Source organism: Symphodus melops (genome assembly GCF_947650265.1).
Source record: "Symphodus melops genome assembly, chromosome: 6".
Taxonomy (NCBI): Eukaryota; Metazoa; Chordata; class Actinopteri; order Labriformes; family Labridae; genus Symphodus; species Symphodus melops.
Window position 1 is genome coordinate 2,779,855 of NC_136696.1, and position 21,990 is coordinate 2,801,844.

A 21,990-nucleotide genomic window follows, 5' to 3' on the forward strand; every position below is an offset into this window, starting at 1 on the left:
TTTGAATAATCTCTTAAAGCTAAAGCATGCAACATCAGATTATAGATTTCCTTCATGGTTATTTTTTTTTAGGGGGGGGGGGGGGTGGCGAGCTGGCCGGCACACCTTGCCGCCGGTCTAGTGCAGCGCCAGCGCTCTCTGCATCAGACGAGCCGTCAGAGGGGATCCCGGCCTGGTGGCGTCACGCTCCAGCAGAAGACATCTGCAGGAGTTGAGCACAGCAACAAGACAGTACAAAGAGATGAACGCAGATTGAGAGAGACGAGCCGAGAGGCTGACCTGATCAATAATGAAAGCCCAACATGCTGTTCAGACGGGGATCTCTGTTACATAACCAAGAGCTAACACTACATGCATGCTGAATAACAGCAACTTCAACAAGCAGAGTGGACAGCAGCTCCAAAAGCAACCAGAAGACATCATGATGAAATTCACAGCTTGAAATAGTGCAACATCTTCCTCGTTCTCTCTCCTAATGTCTCGGCAGATTTCCACATTAAATATGGATGGAAGATTGAAGGGCAACGCTGAATTTAGAAGGAATTGAAGCCTTGTGTTTGGCCTGAAATCCCTGTTGTGCATTACCTTCCCAGCTTGTTGTGGTGCTTGTTCTCTGATTTCACGGCTGCATGAATAAGCAGTTGATTGAAGATGTCTCTCTGTAAACAACAACGGGCAGAGCCGTTAGGAAACATAAACCTGCTGCAGCACTGTATGGAGACAATCTAAGCTTTGGGTGATAGACTGCATGTCCGAGGCTGCACCTCGGGGAACGCTTCTCTGAACACAAAGAACATAGATGTGCGAGGAGTCCATCAGCATCCACCACATGTTTCATTATTCATACCAGGCTCCACGTTCCTCGCATGCTTACGCTCGGACAGAGACGGTTCTTCACCTCTGGCCTATTTTCAAACAGCAAGGATTTTTGGTTTCGCCCAGGAAACAAAATGAAGACAGAAGAGCCTGGAGGTTGTTCTCCTTTGGTCTCCTCGGTCGTGTTCACTCTGAGTGAAGCATCTTTGTGCTCCTCACCTGTGCATCGCTGCCTCCTACTTTCACGATGCTGTAGCGCAGCGGGTACAGCAGCTCCACAGCGCCAGCGTAGTTGCCCTGCTCGTACTCCATCATGGCCTGACACATCGGTACGCCGATGGGATTGGCCATCTGATGTTGCTGGTTGTCTCCTGGCTCTCTGTGGGACGAAAAAAAAGGCTTAAAGTGATCAATCTGGACGGATTCAGAAGGAAACCAAACAGAGTAAATACCTAAAGGACGAGGATATGAGCTGCGCATCTCTGAAGCTAAAGACTCATATTGACCACATGCCCAGAGGCAATCAGCCTCACACACACGCACGTCCATGCTAACCACACATTCACAAGTGCATCTTCATTCATTGTCAGTAAAATACAATCATGCCCCACACTCATGTCTTTATGAAACATCTGAAATCCGCTGGTCCGCTCGTCCAGACGAGGCTGAAGGTGGCGTTAACTGCACACAGGGATCTCCACTGCCACCATCAACACATCCTTTCTCTCTGCACACGCCAAACATTTCACTGCTGAATATCACAGAGTAAACATTCAAACTGATAAATAAAACATTCAAATTAAATACAGATTTCAACTCATTTTCTCAGCGATGACAAGAACAAGAATCACAATTAAAGATGTGTTTAGTCAGCGTCGACACGCATGTTACTGCAGAGGAAATATTATTTCATCACGAATATTATTGCACATTAAAAATTCATTTGTAGTGATGGAAAGAGTACGAGCGGCCAGAATAAGGAGTCGGGCTGAGAGACGGTGTGAGGAGACAGTGGAGGGGAGCGCGGCTCCGTCACGAGCCGGTTCAGGTGGTTTGGACGCTCTCATGACAGGAGACTCAGCGTTCCCTCGAGGGATTAAACATCCCGTCTCAGCGCCTCAGGAGGAGCTGGAAAACGCTGCTGGGGAGAGGGAAGTCTGGGAGGATTTACTGAGCTCGCTGGATCGATGGATGGAAACGTTTGTGCACTAAAGGCCCATTTTGTTTGAAGGAGGTGCAAACCAAACATCCTTTGAATTACACAAACTGATGAGACTTTAAGTGAAGAAGCAGGGAGTCAAACGCTGACCATATGAAACAAACTCTCATGTTTGATGACGTGCATGATGCCAACCTGACCAGGTCGTCGTCTCTGTCCGTGTTTTGATTTAAGTTTTATTGATGTTTCATATTTTCTTCCTGTCAGGCTTCCTGTAGCTGGGAGGAGAGCTTTTTTTTTATGGATGCAGAAACTTGAGAGAAAAAAATCTAAATAACTGGAATCTTCAAACATGTTGTCGCAATAATTATAAACACGTTCATGTCTGCAGGATTTCACAACAGCCAATCGGTGTGACTCCGTCTCGTTCGTCTGCTCACACCTCGTCTGCTCACACCTCGTCTTGCTCGACTCGTCTGCTAAATGTCTTTATTTTTCACATATTCACACGGCATGCATTATGTATTCACACTGTGTAAATCTGTAAACGCCGAAATAAAAATGGAATATTCACGGAAACAGCTCGAGGTTGGTTGAAGGTACTGGAGCATTATTAAAGCTGAACTATGATGGGCATCAGAGAATGATTCACGCCGCTGTAAGGTCATGGAGGCTTTCTTGGATTACAGCTAACACTCAGAGTTCTTCCTCTGACTGGAAAAGAGACGATGTCAGAGAAAATTACGGGAAAATATGGATTAGGTAAAAATCTCTTCAATCCGTCCAATGCATAGAAAGTAAACATGACACCGTGCTGTAAATGTCAGCGGTGGAGCTCCAACATGTCCACGTGGATTGGCTGATGATTTCAAGGAGAGCCGTGTTGAATTTAAAGCAGCGGTTTTAAATGGCAGATGAAATGGAGAGTGCAGGCTGTCTGTGGTGGCACGCCGCAGAGCTCCAGAGAGGCAGCAGCTGCCGCTACATCTGCTGCAGTGGGAAGACCTCGGCGTCTGAGACGGACGGACGGATCCTCTCTCCATCAGGCCTTCCCACGCTCAGACGTGTTTGTGTCTCTCTTTTACATAAGGCCTGCGAGGCGCTTACGTAACGCCGAGGTGTGCAGTGATGTGGAGGGATGGGGGGGGGGGGGGGACTTACTTGGCCAGTTCCTGGAGGCCCTCCAGCAGACGCCGAGAGGTCGCACTGTCTTTGGCACCCAGCGACGTCATGAGGAAGTGGAAGTCGTTAAAGAGCGTCACATGATCGTCGGTGTGAGGCTGGGTCACCTGGAGAAGCTCACGCCAACGGTCCTTCACGCACACACCTGACATGTGAAATGACACACACATAGCTTGAAGGCTGCAAAACTCCTTCAAATCACCAATCTCCACAAACTCCGTGTGCTACGGCCCGTCAACGCTGCACGCTACTTTGTGTTTCCACAGCAAGCGCTGCAAGCCCGCAGCAAGCCCGCTGCAGGCACGCTGCAGGCACGCAGCGGGCACGCTGCAGGCACGCTGCAGGCACGCTGCAGGCACGCTGCAGGCACGCAGCGGGCACGCTGCAGGCACGCTGCAGGCACGCAGCGGGCACGCAGCGGGCACGCTGCAGGCACGCTGCAGGCACGCTGCAGGCACGCAGCGGGCACGCTGCAGGCACGCTGCAGGCACGCAGCAGGCACGCTGCAGGCACGCAGCGGGCACACAGCGGGCACGCTGCAGGCACGCTGCAGGCACGCTGCAGGCACGCAGCAGGCACGCAGGCAAGCCAGACAGGAAGTCGCAAGAATGCAAAGAGCAGCCAATCAATTTCACAACAAAACGATATTTACAGACTTGATTGTAATTTTCCATCACTTTATCAACATTACATGCAAACAGGCACCAAATCCTCAGAAAGACAAAGCAGCATGTTGTTGGCACGGTTTTCTCTGTATTCCCGCGTCATCTTGTAGTCCTGCTGTGATGTGAGCACAGCTGATCATGGCTCCAGACGGGCAGGGCGTGCGCCTTCTGACGGAGCAAAACCGTGGCGCTGACGGACCGAGGAGCGCGCAGAGTAAGTGGGGATCGGTTGTTAATTGGAGCAGTTTGTAAGAGGAGCTAATTTTACCAGCATGCATAGCACCTTAAGTGCCGGATAAATGAGGTGTGATAACTGAGATTAGCTCGCTACATTAGCGCCCGCACTAAAAAACCAAACCGTTGAATGAATCTGGTTTCAGTCACAATTGATCCCATTAGCAACAACTGCTGCACATCCATTGTGCTCATCAGTGAATTTGAAGAATTTCAAATCACTTCCTGTTTCCCTAACGCAGACAGTTTTTCCCAGCGCTTCATCCACCTAGCTTACCCTCCATTTCCAGTCTGCAGAGCAATGAACTGGCATCAACGGTGTCCAGCATGGATCCCGTGGCTTTGCAGCGTCTGAATATCTGAAAAAGAAAAGGACAGAAGGATGTTCCATGGAACCAACTTTATGCAAAGACTTTTTTTTTTGTCCCTGTCTTCTCCTATTCTCCTGACATGAGCCATGAAACATTTATTAAAACTCGGCTAACTTCATGTCAGACTTTGTGTTGTGTTGGAACGTATGGCAGTGGTGAGTGAAAGTATGAAATGTTAATGGGAGATACAGCACATGGAAGGGCTTTCCTTTAAAGCCGTCTCTCCTATTTTTAGACAGAATAAAAAAGTCATCAGTTCTGGCAGCTGACACTGGTCTGAATCCTGACATGGACTTGACTTCCATTTGCAGGCACTTGGCTTCTTGACTCAAACTCGGCACAACATCCTGCTTTTAGTGTGCGTCCCCTGTGTATGGGTCCATCGAGTCTCTTCTAAAAGGACTGCGTGTGTACGTGTGCAGACAGATAAAGAGCAAAGTCTGGACTCAAACCTCTTACCACAAACGTACCTGAGAATCAAAAATCTCCAGAGCGGCTTCATACTGCTCCTGTGGGGGGCGAAGGAGAGAGAGAGGGGGGAGGGGAGGGGGTGAATTTAAATAACGTCACACTTAGGACTTTAGGGAGGTTGATAGATTGTGTTGCACAGATGCAAACACAAATTAATCTTGCAACATAATCAAGCCCAGACTTTAAATTACCCGGGGGAGAGGATATCATAAATACAAATTCTACAACAGTCCCACTGCCAACTATTCGCTTGACTGAGAAAACTCATTAGAGTCTTTACCTTCTCGATGAAGTACAGCGCCCAGTGCCAGTAGTTGTGACTGGCCAGCACGTCAGATACCTGGAAGTGAACAATAAATATTTGATGCATTTGTTTCCTGTTCTGAATGTGTCATTTCACTCGGTGGACTCTCTTGATTTTCGCAGAGAGAAAACAAACGGTGCTCACCTTCCAGTCCTTCTCTCTGCTCTCCATGAACTTCAGGCCTTTCTCCACCTCGGCTCTCATCTCGTAGATGTGCGCCATAGAGTGCACGGACCAGGCGTCTTCTGGATTCAGAGCGAGACCCTGCATAGGAGACACATGAAAAATGCTACATGTGGGCAATGTTTCATATACTGAAGTAAACATGTTGCACTAATCCCAGCATTCATCTACAGAAATCTTTTACATAGACACTTTGAAAAAAAAAAAAAAAAAAAAAAAACGCATTCTGCCCCCCTAGAAGACCTCCAGAGCTAGCCAATCAGAAGAGAGAGGGCACTTTGATGTCAAATAGAGCTGAAAGTCGAGTTTTCACAGATTCCAGTTTCAGATAAATGAGGAGTTTTAAGAGATGAAAATCCAGCAAAGCTGCTCGAACGTTTCCACAGAGTGATTTGATGCAAAGTGAAAATGAGTTAAATTCTCCCTTAAAGGAGCAGTATGTAACTCTGACCCCTGGTGTTTAAAATGGGTACTGCAGTCCAGAGAGCTGTCCGATAACTGCTCTCATATCTGGCAAAACCGAGGGGCGTCCAAAACGGCCCTTCCCAAATGTGAGGAGAGAGAGAGAGTGGGGTAAGGATCAAGAGTTAAACTTCAGACCGGGGTCTGAAACCTGCACCCCGACCCCGGACCTGCATCTTTGTTACCATGGTAACAGGAGAGACGTCAACATCATTCAATTGTTATATTATATCAAAGTCTAAAACTTGGTGAAGTGAGTCTCTGCTCAAATCACAGCTCAGGAACACTGCGGCGCTGGATCCTTCAGAAACCATCTGTGAGTTCATGTGTGATGTGTTTTTCAAGTGACCCTCATCTCTCAAACACTTTGTAGGCATTACCCGTTCGGTACAGAGGAGCGGTGCTGCTGAGCTCGGGGAGAGCTGCTTGTTATTAGCGTTTGACTGCAAATTACTCGGCGAATTGAACTGACACAATCAGTGCAGACGCAGACAGTCTGGACAAAAAAAGACGGTAATGGAGAAACAAAAATAAATAAATAAATAAAAAAATCACCTCCATGGCTTCTTTCTCCGCCTGGTCATACGCTCGAGTTTCCAGCAGACCAAAGGAGTACATTCCTTTCAGATAGCTGGGAGCCAAAAACACACAAACAAAACTCTTATCAGAAAAAAACACAGAGTGGAAATAAATGAAAGTCAAACACATTGTGTTTATTTGAGATGATTAAAAGCAGACACGAGTGTTGTGCCTCCAGCGTTCACAGCTCGGGGATGCAAAGTGCTTTAAAGTGACCTCGTCCACGTCGCCGTGTGTCAAACTTTCAGAAAAGCTGAGTCATGCTGCTGCTGACTGCCTTTACATTACGGCTACGCAGGAACGTGTCAGTGTGCTAACGCTGTTGTCTCAGTTAAACAGACAAAGGGTTAAAAATATAAACAGGAACTACTGAATCATCTCCAAACGCTGGAATGAAGATATGTTAGGAAGAAAAGAATGACTCCCTTTGAGGTTATCAGGATGTTTGATAGCATGCTAATAGCTAGCTGAACTCTAGCTAACACAAACCGACTTCCCATACAGCGAGCGTCGAAACGACCACGAAAGGGAATCCAACGAGGAATCCAACGATCTTCTGTGAACCTGTGGATCCTTTTTTTTTTTTTTTCCTCAAACTGAAACTTTCCTGAATTCTTTGTTTTTTTCCTCGGGGCTATTTCTGCTCGCCTGAAACAAAACTATGATCATATGTAACACATCAGCAGATAATGCACTTTCCCTGCATCTTTTTTTTTTTTAAGCATCTTGAGAAATTTCGGGAGGAAATGAAATCCTCCTGATCTGGTTCTTTCATGCACCTAACAGAGGAGAAATGTGTCTGTCTGTTTCGTTTGGACACTTAATACTCATCTACCATCACTTTATTTCTGCACCTTTAATGTTTGGACACAAACTCCCCCCACCTCTCTCTATCTATCTATCTATCTATCTATCTATCTATCTATCTATCTATCTATCTATCTACTATCTATCTAACACTGCTTATGATTGTTGATTAACTGACCTTTCCAGGTACCAATAAAGAAACCTTGAACCTTGAGATCCACCTGATTTTATCTATTTTTTTGTCTCAACCAACTCCAGCTGCAAACATCTGGCTCTAAACGCTCCACTACCAGGTAGTTACACACTGGGTGTTCAGAAGCAGGAAGAGGAGGAGAGATGAAGAAGGCAACAGAGAATCGTTGATGAGGAGAGCAGCGACGAGGAGAAGCTGCCGGAAGTGGATATGGAAGTATACGTTCGAGAAGTAAACATGAAGGGGGGAAAAAGAGGGAGGTGAGGGAGCAGGGAGACCGGAGAGAGCAGGACAAGAAATGAAAATATGCACAGCAGAAAGCAGAGGACATAAATCCACTCCAAGCTAACGTCTCGTTTTTTAAACATGCAGAATGGAAGTGTGAAACATAGGCTTCATGCTGCGTTCTGTACCCGAACAAAGGCTGCTGTGGTTTCCAGTAGGGCAGCACTCTGGCCACAGAGTCCCTCAAACTGCTCTGGGCTCCGACGTAGAAGTAAGCGTCGTGAGAGAACTTCAGAGCCAGCATGTCAGCGGGGTGATCCACCAGGATGTCTTCCCATAAATCACAGGCTCGGGAAAAATTCCTGCGAGAGACGAGAGACACAGATGTTTGGGAGCGGTCGAGCTCAACACACTGAATCTCCTTCGACCATCAAAATCAACAAGACGTGAATATGCTCGAGTATCCCCCGAGAACGAGACAGGAAATGTCTTCTCAGGAACATCACTGGGACATACGATGAGGGGAGAGAAGAGAAACGGTTAAATAGAAACGTTAATTGCGAGCCTGCGACTGAAACTCTTCACACGGGGAGACAAAACGAGGAGCGAAGGGGTTCAATGAATATTGTCTGGAAGATAAAACACATTCTTGTAGCTTTGTGTCGTCTAAACAAGCGTCACTGTTCCTGTCCCGATGTCTTCACGGCAGGAGTAAACCAAACTGATCTGTTCCCTGTTGGGACCTAATGCTGACTGACTGCTCGGCAGCGCTCACTTCAAAACACGCAGAGCCGAATCAGAGGGAACGTCAGAAGATTAGTGGATTAGAAATCTCTCTGCTTAAATCTGTGTCAGGGCATTTATTTCATATCAAAGTCACTTTGTTTCCTTTTAATGAGATTAGATTTTTTCATACTTCGTGCCGATGGCTGATGATTACATTGTGAGAGAAAATCTCTTTTGGTTTGAAAATCGCGTCCGGTGGCGGGCGACGTGTGAGGCTTGCACGTTCGTGTCAGCATTTTATTCTGGTGTAAACGTCACAGCGAGGTGTGTTTTGGTTTCATACAGCAGATTTATCCGCTTCGTACAAAGTAAAAGTCAATAACTATGATTTTTGGGTGGCCAATCAAATGTCGAGGAGGACCCTGCTCACTCCTCACAAACTTTGGACTAACGCTGCATTCATGGACACATCGGAAAAATGAGTTTTCGAGTTGTAAAATGCACATGAACGCCTCCTCAGGTTGGAACAACAGCTCGGAAACTTTAGTTTGCAGCATCATTATCAGGTTCGACCGTTTCATCAAAGAGTCGCTGCACTGCACGCAGAGCGATGAAGGAGCGCCTGCGTCACACGTGGGAACTGAATCATCTTCATCGGACAGGTCGGCTTACACACCAGGAATCTGACTTTCAGAGTGACAGCCGGGCGTAGAGTGAATGCTTCCTGAATCTGGACCGGTATAAGTCGTGGACGGGCGGCGGGTCGGCACCGATGATGTCAAACAAAAAAGTATCTTGGACGGAGAGAAGGCAGCATCACTCCACACTGAAGCGAGGAAACCTTGCGTTTGGACCTGCTCTGCTGCAGGTCTCTGTGATTGACTGATCAGCTGACAGCGCTGTCACTCGCCCGGCAGGAGAGAGAGAGACTCTGACGCTGAGATTTAAAAACTCAAACAGAGTACGGACATGTCGGCTTCTCACTCCGGCTGTGTGGAAATCTGGTGCTTCCACTCCAGCATGAGTCACATCTTCAAACTGAACAGACGCTTGGCTTGTTGCTGACTTTAAATAAAGTTGAAGAGCTGTGGGGAAAAGATGGTGCTGGCTGCTTTTTAAAGACCATGTTTTGACGGAAATGGACGATAGCATGATCAAACAGTCTGACCAGATGGAGGAGCACAGCGGAGCTACGCTTCTCTCTCTCTCTCTCTCTTTTTTATACAACAAGGACGAGAAAGTATCCTTCAAATAACTTACAACAGAAAAAAAGACTAAAAACTATGTTTTCTCTAAATGGGCTGATTTTTTTTTTTTTACACTGCAGCATCGTCTTCTATTCACTTCAGATGTGTCAGTGATTGACAGGTGTCAGGGCTTCGCCCCCTTCATGTGCTGATCCTTTCACTCAATGACACAACTGGAGCATGACAACCTGAACAGACGACACTGAGCATCACTTAACCGAAGAAATCACACATTTGTACTCTAGCTGAGTCATACTTAACACTGAAGTAAGAGAGATGCTGCAAAACTTATTCTGTTATGTGTTAGCATCAAGCTAACAAGCTAAGATGGACATCCCTGGTCCATCAGTTCGGTTCGGGACTCTGCAGACCTCAGTGCTCAGATTTATCAAAACTTTTCTTTTCATCGATGAAGGTCGTCTCCAAGTAATCATCTTCCTCACGACATGAACACAGGATGTACTTTATCGACCGTCATCGCCAGTTAAAGAGTTAAAGAGTCTTTGGGCGAGACTCAAAGCCAACATTACTGCTGCTGCATGACAAGCGGCTTGTGACTGGGAGAAGTAGGTTACACAGCAGCCTCTGCCATCACCATCTGAACGTGGCGAGACTAGCAAAGTGCTGTTTGTAAAGACACCTGGTCACAGTGCGTGGACCTGAGACGAGTCTTCCTCATGCCCTCCTGTAGAGACTTACCCGTGAGAGAAGAGCTCCACGGCCCTGACGTGAAGCCTCTCTCTGGGAGACAGATCCTGGCTGTTCGCCAGCTCCACCATGCGCTTCACATCACCGGCCAGACTCTTGTTCAAACGGACCGAGCTTCCTGTTCCTGCCAGCTCCAGGCCCGTGCTGATCACATGACCCATAACTACAGGCAAAAAAAAAAAAAAAACACATCACACTGGGAAACTTCTTCATCCACCACAACAAATGAAATGCAGTTTGACTGGATTTCTTTTGATGCACCGGCAGACGTGCCTCTGCACCGTCGACGCTGTTCATGTTTTATAAAAAGACAGATTAAGTTGAGGCTTTCATCCTCGCTGAGGGCCCTCAGGATGAAGCGAATTTGTTTGCATTTCATTTAGCTAAATCTGGATGTTTATTCCAGTCATTAATTATACTTCATGATAAAAACATCTCTCCGTGTAAATATTGGCGGAGGAAGGCTTTGTGCTTAATGTTTGACTTATCCATTCAGATTGGATGTGATTCATGTCGGGGAACCAAATTTGTGACCGGTGTGTTTTTTTTTTTCTTATATAAGCACCACGACATAAACAGTGTTTGAATGGCTTGGTCTCGTTTATTTAAGCAGCTTACATGAACCTGGGACACAGAAGCTTTAAACATGGATGTGACCAATAAGGTTAACCACGCCTCTCTTCCATTTCCTGTAAGTCCTTCCAGCACGATAGCACGCTAAAATACCTCAAACATTCAACTGTGTCACCTAAATGGATTACAGTCACACAGGTTTACTGGATGTCATCAATTACTGCTGCTCTTTATGTACACGTGTGTTTTATAACATTAAAAAATTTCTGCCTTTGGAAAGTGGATCTGTGAAGGAAACGTGCTGTGTTGAAGCTTCTCTGACAACAACGCAGCAGCCAGTATGTCCTCCTTCTAACTTTAGATTCTGCTCCTGAATGCTCTGGATTTGATTGGACCAGAGAAGGTAGGCGGGGCTTTGAAGGCCGTTTTGGACGCCCCTGGGTTTGCCAGATATGAGAGCAGTTATCAGGTCAACAGGTGTTGCAGCGATGGAAGCGGGCAGTGGAACTGCTTCAGATAGAAGTGATTGTACCCGAGCTAAAAAGCCTCTGCATGTTTCTAATAAGCTCCAGCAGCAGAAAGCTGCTCAAACTAGGATCAATGTTGGAGATAAAACATGGAGAGAGGTTAGAACGCAGAAAGCTTTACAGACCCATGCAGAGCTGGCTAAACACTGAAGCTACAGTGTCCACCACATGCAGAGCTGGCTAAACACTGAAGCTACAGACCCATGCAAAGCTGGCTTAACACTGAAGCTACAGTGTCCACCACATGCAGAGCTGGCTAAACACTGAAGCTACAGTGTCCACCAACATGCAGAGCTGGCTAAACACTGAAGCTACAGTGTCCACCACATGCAGAGCTGGCTAAACACTGAAGCTACAGTGTCCACCACATGCAGAGCTGGCTAAACACTGAAGCTACAGTGTCCACCACATGCAGACCTGTGTGAGAGGAGGGGGCGGAGCCAGACAGCTCTCTGTGATGATTAGAGTTTAGACTGCAGTACCCATTTTAAACACTAGGGGGTCAGGTCTACATACTGCTCCTTTAACTCTGCTTCTTCTGATCCTGCCTCTATTAGGACACACCTGGTAGCTTTGCTGTTTCAGTAAAAGTGTAGTGAACATCTGTATGTACGACACAGACTCTTTATTAAGGTACAAATACGGTAAAAACCTCTTTTAGCACTTAACACATCTCGAGTTCTTTTGAAGAGGCCGCCTTGAAGTGTCTTCTTATGTATGTTACAGCAGCACATCCTCTAAAGGTTTAGGACTGTCTTTTATTTACTTCTCTGTCAAGGAGATCTCATTCTATCCCTGTAATATTCAGCTCTGGACTCAATGATTAATCACTGTTTAATCAGCTGGCTTTCTCTCTGATTATTACGACAATTACAATTTTAAAAGAGCTAATCTGATGCCGGCCTTTAGACTTTGGGACTCACCGAAGTTTGGGTCAGCTGCATGCAGAGCGGAGAGGGATCCTTCAATTCCTCCCAAGGTTTCATCGTTCTGCCACTTCACATACTATGAGCCAGAAAAAAATGGATGTGCTGTAAAATGCTTTTCTTTTTCCCCGCTTGCATTTGTCCGCAGTCATAACAGCGTGTGACTAAAATACCTGAGTGAGAACAGCGTCGTATAGTTTGCATGCCTCGTTGCTGCTGGTGGAAAAAGGGAGACCCTGAGCCCTCCAGGCCTGAAAGAAACATCACAATCAGGAGGCAAATAGAAAGAAACAGTCAAAACGTATTTCACGCTGCAGGGAGGAACGTTTAGGCTGGGCGGATTTTTTGATTCTTCTGTCCACAAAGCAGGACAATCTTTCTCTTATCCTGTATGTTTGTAAGATAAGATAAACCTTTATTAAATCACACAATGGAGACATTTACAATGTTACAGCAGCAAAGATCAAGGGCGGCCATAAAAGAGATCCAATAACAAAAAAACTAATTAAAGTGTTTGAGGAGCCCAAACAGAGCTGCAGTTATTAATATAGTGTGAACATGTATGTATGTATGGATGTATGTATGGGTAGATACTTTATTGATCCCGAGGGAAATTCAAGACATATTTTCTTTCATTATTGATTTTATTGGAAATGTCTAAAAGTGAATTCACAATGAATGTTTGGCATGAAAAATGTTAAATGGCCTCAAACGACCTCTACCCTGGGACAGCCATGACACGCTGACCGTTTAGAAATAATCCCTTCTTTCACTGATGGTCAGCAGATGAGGCAACAGTACAGAAGGGTATTCATGTGAGTGTGTTTCGCAATAACCATTTAAAAACGTCTCACAGGAGCTCAATGCCTCAGAGAGCAAAGTCTGGGAAACATTCAGCTCAACTTCATGTTGAAATTCATCGCAATGACTGCAACTCTTTTTTTTTACACCTATTTACAAAATCACAAAAGAAAAAAAAAAATCTGCAAGAGCTGGTGTTACGATTGAAATGGTTACCGTGTGAATTGGTGACTTGCAGCTGGTTGTCAAAGTTACAACAGATTTACAACAGAAATTTTCAAAACTAGAGTCACTTTTTTTAGCAATTCAATAAAGGCATGTGTGATGAGTGTGTGTGTGTGTGTGTGTGTGTGTGTGTGTGTGTGTATATATATATATATATATATATATATGTGTGTACCGTTCAAAAGTTTGGGGTCACTGAGAAATGTTTTTATTTTTGAAAGAAAAGCACAGTTTTTTTCAATGGAGATCATCAGAAATACACTCTATACATTGTTAATGTGGTAAATGACTATTCTGGCTGCAAATGTCTGTTTTTAATAATAAATATCTACATAGATGTACAGAGGCCCATTTCCAGCAAACATCACCATGGTGATCTAATGGTGCATAGTGTTTGCTAATTGCGTTAGAAGGCTAATGGATTATTAGAAAACCCATGTGCAATTATATTAGCACAGCTGAAAACAGTTTAGCTGGTTAGAGAAGCTATAAAACTGACCTTCCTTTGAGCTAGTTGAGTATCTGGAGCTTCACATTTGTGAGTTTGATTAAACTCTCAAAATGGCCAGAAAGAGAACTTTGATGTGAAACTCGACGGTCTATTCTTGTTCTGAGAAATGAAGGCTGTTCCATGTTCCTCCAACAGTGTGTACTACTCCCTTCAGAGAACAGACAGGCTCTAACCAGAGCAGAAAGAGAAGGAGGAGGCCCAGCTGCACTACTGAGCAAGAAGACAAGTACATTACAGTCTCTAGTTGGAGAAACAGACACCTCACAGGTCCTCAATCGGCAGCTTCATTATAGTACCCGCAAAACGCCAGTGTCAATGTTTACAGTGAAAAGGCGACTCCGGGATGCTGCCTTCAGGGCAGAGTGGCAAAGACAAAGCCATATCTGAGACTGGCCAATGAAAGGAAATGATTAATATGGGCAAAAGCACACAGACATTGGATAGAGGAAGATCTGAAAGAAGTGTTATGGACAGACGAATCTAAGTTTGAGGTGTTTGGATCACACAGAAGAACAACTGAAGAGATGCTGGAAGATCACCTGACGCCATCTGTTAAGCATGGTGGAGGTCATGTGACGCTCTGGGGTTGCTCTGGTGCTGGTAAAGTGGGAGATTTGTACAAGGTAAAAGGGATTTTCAATAAGGAAGGCTATCTCTCTATTTTACAACGCCATGCCATGCCCTGTGGACAGAGCTAGAATCGAGCCAATTTCATCCGACAACAGGACAATGACCCAAAGCACACCTTCAAATTATGTAAGAACTATTTAGGGAAGAAGCAGGCAGGCATCTATTATGGCGCAGTCAGCAGATCTCAACCCCATTGAGCTGTTGTGGGAGCTGCTTGACCGTAAATTACACAAGAAGTACCCATCAATCCAATCCAACTTGTGGGAGGGGCTTCTGAAAGCATGGGGTGAAATGTCTCCAGATTATCTCAGCAAATTAACAGTCAGAGTGCCAAAGGTCGGCAATGCTGTCATTGCTGCAAATGGAGCATTTTTCAACGAAAGCAAAGTTTGAGGGAGAAAATTATTATTTCAAATAATAGACAAATAATTATGTCAATGACTTGACTGTATTTTCTATTCACTTTGCAACTCATTTGAATAAAAAAAAAGTCTGACTTTTTATGGAAAACACAAAGTTGTCTGGGTGACCCCAAACTTTTGAACGGTAGTGTGTGTGTGTGTGTGTGTGTGTGTGTGTGTGTGTGTGTGTGTGTGTGTGTACATATATAATCCTTTTAATTAAAAGGATATATATACATATATATATATACATCCTTTTAATTAAAAATGACACCTACGTCTTGAACGTGTTGTAAAATACAAACAGCTGCAAGTCACCAGTTAACACGGTCCCCATTTACACCGTAACACCGATGACAGTCACCAGTTAACACAGTCCCCATTTACACCGTAACACCGATGACAGCTGTTCCCTCACTGGATGTGATGTGTAGATAACTTTCACAGGTTTGTCTGCTGCACAACATCATCACCACATGTGTATTTTAATTTGACAATGATTGCAGTGTATCTCAGCCTTTCTGCATGAACTCACTAAACTCTTATACAATCCTAAACAAAGGCGTGTCATTGTTCAACAAACATTACAACTTTTCCTGCTGCACTTGAGAAAAACACGAAACACAAACCTCACAGTCTCTGAAGCTGGAAACCTTCATGTTGTCGTTGTTGCGTTTACCTCTCTGCACACCTTTCACCCACTGGCTGCGTGAACCCGAAGCTTCTGCGCCTGCGTCATCTGACACAACAAAAAAGAACAAAAAAAGGAGGGAAAACCGGAAGAAACTTTCACTTACTTCACTTTCAAAATAAGTGCGTGACCAAGTGCATGTATGGAGAAAAAAAAATCCAATTATGAACTTTTTATTAATATGATGTGATGAAGAATGAATAAACATCTGCATGGTTGGCTGTCCTTACATTTAAAAGTTAAAGTTTATTTCTACAGTGTTCAAGTTTAAAGTCCCTGTGAGGAGTCAGCACGGTGCAAAACATCGTGTTTGAAATATTTCTTGACCCTGCTAATTAGCAAAATGTCGCCTGTCATAATTATGTCAATGACTTGACTGTATTTTCTATTCACATTGCAACTCATTTGATTGAAAAAAAAAGTCTGACTTTTTATGGAAAACACAAAGTTGTCTGGGTGACCCCAAACTTTTGAACGGTAGTGTGTGTGTGTGTGTGTGTGTGTGTGTGTGTGTGTGTGTGTGTGTGTGTGTGTTCTCATTCCTCATCTGCACTGGTGACCTCAGAGTCAGCCCCCAATTTGGACACTGTAATGCATATTGATAGTCACTTTACTGAGCACTGGTCATTTTAAAGATAATCACCCTAATCATGTCTGGTTTCATCCTACTGTTGTGTTATGCTACATCTGTAATGGCTGACATGATCACCCTAATTAGGTCAAGTTTCACTCTATTGTCTTCAACACTTAATGCTAATCTGCTCCTCAATAGTTGGGTACTCAATGATAATCACCCTAAGCACTCCTGGTTTCAGGTTATTGTCTAGGACACTTAATGCAAATCACTGCTCCTTTAAGTTGGTGAGCCAATTTGCATCCCTGCATTGACTGTTTAACGACTGTACTCACACCTCTGGCACTACCTCAAACACCTCTGTACATGCACATGTAACTAGTTTCTAGAAGGTCAGCACTTTGTTTCTAAGGCTCTTTAACTGTTTACAGGTCTCTTTTAACCAGCACATGTTTTTCTCTCCTCACAGGTTATGTACATTATGCTATATAAGTTTTAAGTCTAATTGCTAATGCTAACTGCACAGGTTTAACATATAATTATGTTTATTCTTAGTCACATAGGGGCTGCTAAATCTTGTTTGGGGGATTATTGTATACAGAGGGGGGGGGGGGGGGGGGGGGGGGGACAGCGGGTGTGTATTGTAACTAATGTCTTGTGTCCTGCCTTTCTGTATACTGCTACTGGATGCCTTGAATTTCCCTCGGGATCAATAAAGTATCTATCTATCTATCTATCTATCTATCTATCTATCTATCTATCTATGTTGGAGTAATGATGGGTCCCCTTAAAAACATGTAAAATATAGAGTACAGTCTAGACCTGCTCTTATTGAAAAGTGTCCAGAGAACATTTGTTGTGAAGTTGTGCTATTAAAAAAAAGACTGATACATTGATCAGTTAAGAAATAAAATGTGATAATACGGATAGGTTAATAAAGTTTTTTGACCCTTTATTTGTATAAGACATAAAGTAGGAAAATGGGAGAGAGAGAGAGAGCAGGGAACGGTATTTGAGGAGTCACAGGTCGGACTTGAACCCTGGACGACCATATGGAGGACTTTATCTAACCGCTAGGCCAACTGCGCTCCACAAGTAATCTTTTCAACAGGAATTTATATTTTGTAAAAATTGTTTTTACCATTGATTAAAGGGGAAATTGGGAACATTTACAAGGCAGAAAGGGTTGTGCAAAAGCGATTCAGATTGCATCATGGGAAATTCCACTTCCTGAGGGTTTAAACTCTGTGAAGTAAATATGTTCTTGACCTCTGCTGCTGAGAGCGAGCATCCATCCATCCATTTATTCTGAAATGTTTCTAAACAAATGAAGTGTTTGCTACTCGTCCTACATGTGTGTGTGCGTGACCGAATCACACGAACGTTCTCTGAAGAGTAAAACAGACATCAACCTTACCTGTGACACTTTCTGAGCTGAAGTGGAAGAGGAGAGAAAAGGAGGAAGTGCTGCCTTGGACAAAATGATGATATACATGACGAAGGTCGATTAGATTGAAATGAATCAAAATAAATGTGAGCACAAAGGGAGACTGCGGGAGCCTTACTTATTGTGTTTATGTTTTACTCTCCTCCTCTTAAACGTCAGTGAAATGAGCCAAACGTGGATTCAGTTTGAGATTTTTGTTGTTCATAAACCAGTGCTGATTCTAGAGTCTGTTGGTGCCCAAGGCAAAAATCAACTGGCAATCTGCCTGGGAGTCCCAGACCAGTAAGGGGCCCCAGAGGGACCACAAACTGAAACCAAAGCAGTGGCCCAGAACGTACACATTTGGCAGTGACAGCAGGAAACCTCCTGCTCAGTGAAAGTCACCGAAGGACAATGGAGAGGAATTAAATTCATTTTCATCTGCAATCCCTGAATGCATGGAAAAAAGGAAACGGGACAGAGAATAGTAAGCGTTGGCGAGCAGACTTCACGGGGGGGTGAACACGGGTTGGAGGGCCCCCTACTGGTCTGGGGCCCCAAGCTTGTTGACCAGCAGCGCCTCCGTTTACAACAAGGAGCTCAACTCAGGTTTAAACAAACATCAGAGGTCTACATGGTCGTTAGCTGGACGGATGATCAGAGCGTATCCATGGTAACCATCAAGAACGAGATGTGAGCGGACAAACGTGTAAAAGAACAACTGCATTGTTTTATTGCCGTTTTTTTTTTTTCTTCAGCATACATCCAACACCCCGAAGCATCTGAGCTACATGAAGCATTTACACAACACGTCATGTGTCAACGGAACAGTTTAAAAATTAGGATTCATTGTTTTCTTTACATATAATACAGTTTGCACACATGTTAATAAATATCAATACAATCATTTCAAACTTAGCTCACACCCAACTAAAACATCAACCCTTAAAATCATGTCACTTTGTGTTTTAATTCACAGCTCATTCCAAGTCATCGTGTCCCTGCGCTGCAACACTCCCACCACCTCCCACAGTTTGTTTGGACTCTTCCTGTTTGATGCATGGTGCTCATGAAGCACTTCTTCAGCGCCCCCTTCTTGTTTGTGGAGCGGCTGTATAAAAGTATTAAAAAAATCATAAAAACAAAAAGGTAAAAATCTCAGGTTTCAGAGGGATCGACGGACGTGACGTCCTCAACAACGATCAGCGCAGAGAAATCAAACATCAGAGAATGAAAATGAAAAAAGGCATCTTGTTCGAGGGTAACGCATTCACACTGGCGTTTACACTGCGTGTCGGTTTGTTTGGTGGCGTTCTTCTCTGATAACACACGAGCTGCACTCGGACTCCTGTGAGCTCGGCCTCCAGTACGATCGCGACGTGAACACACGTGGAAGGAAACAAAGATTTGACTCTGTCAGTGTGATAAACAGTGAACAGGCATGTCAAGGAGAGTCCCCTCATTATCCCGGCATGTGAAATGCTTATGTGATCATATCGTCTGTTTTCTACGTCCTAGCTTGGCGAAGACGAGGTTACGCTCTTCTCCTCGCCTGCGGCCTTCATTCCTGACATGCAACGGCTTATGGGTGCATGGGAGACGTGCAAGATAATGAGACTGCGGGCACTCTCCTGTGAATGCAAAACTATCAAAACAAATCTGTGAAAAGCAAACAAAAATAATAAATACATTAAAAAAAAAAGAAAAAAGAATCATGGCCATGCTTACTGTGGACTCACAGGGGGGGGGGGGGGGGGTCTCATCTGTGCGGTTCACGAGGACGCAGACGTTCGTGTGTACCTCGGGGAAAAGGCAGCTCCAGCAGAGGATGTCCTTCCTGACAAGACTCGAGATTGAGACTGGAGACTTCACTCCAGTGTTTAGACGCACGCCTGCACAGCCACCTTGGTGAAGGGGGGGGGGGGGAGGGGAGGGACCCTCGTCTGCTGAATATGTGACTTGTTCTACACAACTATACACAAAAACACAATTCCTTTACATCAGCAGGACTGAACTGCATTCTTCCCTTTAGACAAATCGAGAATGAAACAAGTCTTTAGACATTCTCCCAAAGCCCCCGACCCCCCCCCCCCCTCTTCTCCTTTGAGAGCTTCCACATCAAGGCTGGGAGGATAAAGCTGTGAATGCACCCGCCTCTCCACCCACAGACAGAGAGAGAGAGAAATCTGCCAAGTGATTAACTAGGACTGCCTTCGGGCAGACGATATGTAAACAGACTGCTTTAAGGTGGCACACAGTCGTAGTGTTTGTGGGGGGGGGGGGGGGGGGTCACACATTCACTGCTGCAGGTGTTCAGCAGATTCAGATGAGTCAGTTCTCGTCCCAGGACTTGGGGAGCATGTTTGTCCGTCTCAGGCCCAGTTGAGGTTGAAGCCTTTTGAAAGCATCACCCCCTCCAGGTCCTTGTCCTCCTCCTTCTCCTGGAGCCTCTGCTCCTCCAGGAGAGCCACCAGGGAGTCCCGCTGCTCCACCACCTCCAACATCTCATTCAGGATCTGCTTCTCCTGAGCCAGCTCCTTCTCCGTCTTCAGCTGGTCTGAGAGGGGAGACGGGGCAAAACAAGGAGTTAAAGACCGCCATGATATTTCAGCTAAAGTGAAGTGAGGCAATCCACACCGCGTCTAAGCACGCTAATGTCTGACCCTATGTCTTCTTTAAAAATACAACTCAGTATCATTGAAATATCCTGAAGTATTGTGTATCTGTGTTGTTCTCGTGCAGACGTGGACTCCACCGTGCATCCCTTTTTTTTGGGACCCTCTCTTCTACAGTAAGCACGCTTATGATCACCCGACGCCATGAACGCAGCGAGCTAACCGTGCTCAGGCGCGGGGAGTCCTGTGTGTCTCCGTCCTGCACTCACCTTCCACCGCCATCCGCTCTCGGAGCTCCTGCTGCAGGCGGCTCTGTCGGTCCTCCAGCTCCAGCTCTCGGGCACTTCAGGACAGAAAAGGAAAGACGGAGTTCAGTTTGCTCCACGGATGAGTAATAGCTTTAAAGCATTTCATAGTTTTTGTGGGGCTGTATCTTCATTTAAGTAAATAAGGTGGATTTATATTTATGATCATTTCCTAAAGAAGACGAATCGTTGATGTTGTTCCTTACAGTCGTGCATAATGAGAAAATAGTGCATCATTTAATGAACGATCCAAATTAAAAGTTGTTTCTTTCTACCATTTGCAAACGCCATTAAACATTTAATACCCCTAAGTAGTAATTATACACTCCATCAAAGCAAGTATTTATTTAAACTCTTGGTGCCATATGAATTATAATCACACAAACAAAGACATGAAGTCATCTGTTATCAGCTCCAACTGCCTGGAAGAGAAATGAAGAAACGTCGAGGCAGCGTCAGGCAGGTCCAACAGATGCCTCAGGTCAAGGTTCTGTTCTTAATGAGTCGGGTTTTTATTCCTTAAATGTTAAAAAATGAATAAAATGGCAGAACATCTCGGAGGACAAAACACAAACAAAACCCCATATGGTCCTCCTTCGCAGCACAATAACTCTCAACAGGTAACCCAGGACGTGTGTGCACGCCCCTCCTCCTCAGGCTCACATCACCATGAACAGACGCTGACATGTTTCAGCGCGGGGCCTCCCTCACAGCGTTTGAACAAACTCTTTTTGTCATAAAAAAAAAAAAAAAAAAAAGCTCCCTTTTCTTGCTCGTAACGATGTACTCACAATATCATCAGTTCGGACTCGTAGCGGACCAGGGCGTTCTTCTCCTGCACCAGCTTGAACCACTCTTGCATCAGCTTGGGGTCGTCCTTCTTGCCCATGCCTGGAGGAGAGGACGGAGCACGGAGCGAGCGAGCGAGAGAGAGAGAGAGAGAGAGAGAGAGAGTGAGACACGAGGAGGCTGCGAGACGACACTGACGCCACACAGACGAGGACTCGAGGGCTGACACAGGCGATGCAATGAAAGCCAAGCCAGGATGTCCTCTCTGAGAGGGGGGGGAGGGGGGGGGGGGGTGAGGTGGAGGGGATGGACTTGACTACAGACGCGGTCAAGCCATGGCATACTTAAAGATGGCGTCCAGAAGAGGGCGTGGAGCTACAGGCGTCAACTTTGACATGTGTGCACACGCATACATACACGCAGCCGACACACAAACACACACATGGACACACACACACGGACAACACCTGTTGTTGCAAAGTTGAGAGTTTGTGTTACCCAGTTTGGACACTGTGTCAGACGTAGCTGCTATTACATCCGTCTATCTGTTTGTTTGTTTTCAGAAAGGTGGGTGGTAAAAAAAACAACAACAAACACACCAATCAGAAGCCAAGAGATTACAGAGCAGTAAACCCCAGATCCTCCCCTGCCCACACGTTGACCC

General features: G+C 45.2%; 2 protein-coding genes across 2 annotated transcripts; both read right to left on the bottom strand.

Moving 5' to 3' along the window:
• Positions 1-85: 85 nt before the first annotated feature.
• ttc38 (tetratricopeptide repeat domain 38) lies at positions 86-15,684 on the bottom strand. Its single transcript, XM_079346032.1, has 14 exons — positions 15,556-15,684; positions 12,532-12,609; positions 12,356-12,437; positions 10,324-10,495; positions 7,840-8,013; positions 6,403-6,478; positions 5,347-5,466; positions 5,179-5,238; positions 4,898-4,936; positions 4,334-4,415; positions 3,137-3,302; positions 1,036-1,195; positions 586-659; positions 86-202 (listed from the first exon to the last, which is right to left on the bottom strand). The coding sequence occupies exons 1-14, from the start codon at positions 15,583-15,585 to the stop codon at positions 118-120; spliced, it is 1,398 nt and encodes a 465-aa protein (XP_079202158.1). The 5' UTR covers positions 15,586-15,684; the 3' UTR covers positions 86-117.
• A 2,643-nt stretch (positions 15,685-18,327) lies between these two features.
• On the bottom strand, positions 18,328-21,506 carry LOC306825352 (protein-methionine sulfoxide oxidase mical3a-like). The gene is made up of 3 exons (XM_079346050.1): positions 21,329-21,506; positions 20,502-20,575; positions 18,328-20,174 (listed from the first exon to the last, which is right to left on the bottom strand). The coding sequence occupies exons 1-3, from the start codon at positions 21,424-21,426 to the stop codon at positions 19,990-19,992; spliced, it is 357 nt and encodes a 118-aa protein (XP_079202176.1). The 5' UTR covers positions 21,427-21,506; the 3' UTR covers positions 18,328-19,989.
• Positions 21,507-21,990: the final 484 nt, after the last annotated feature.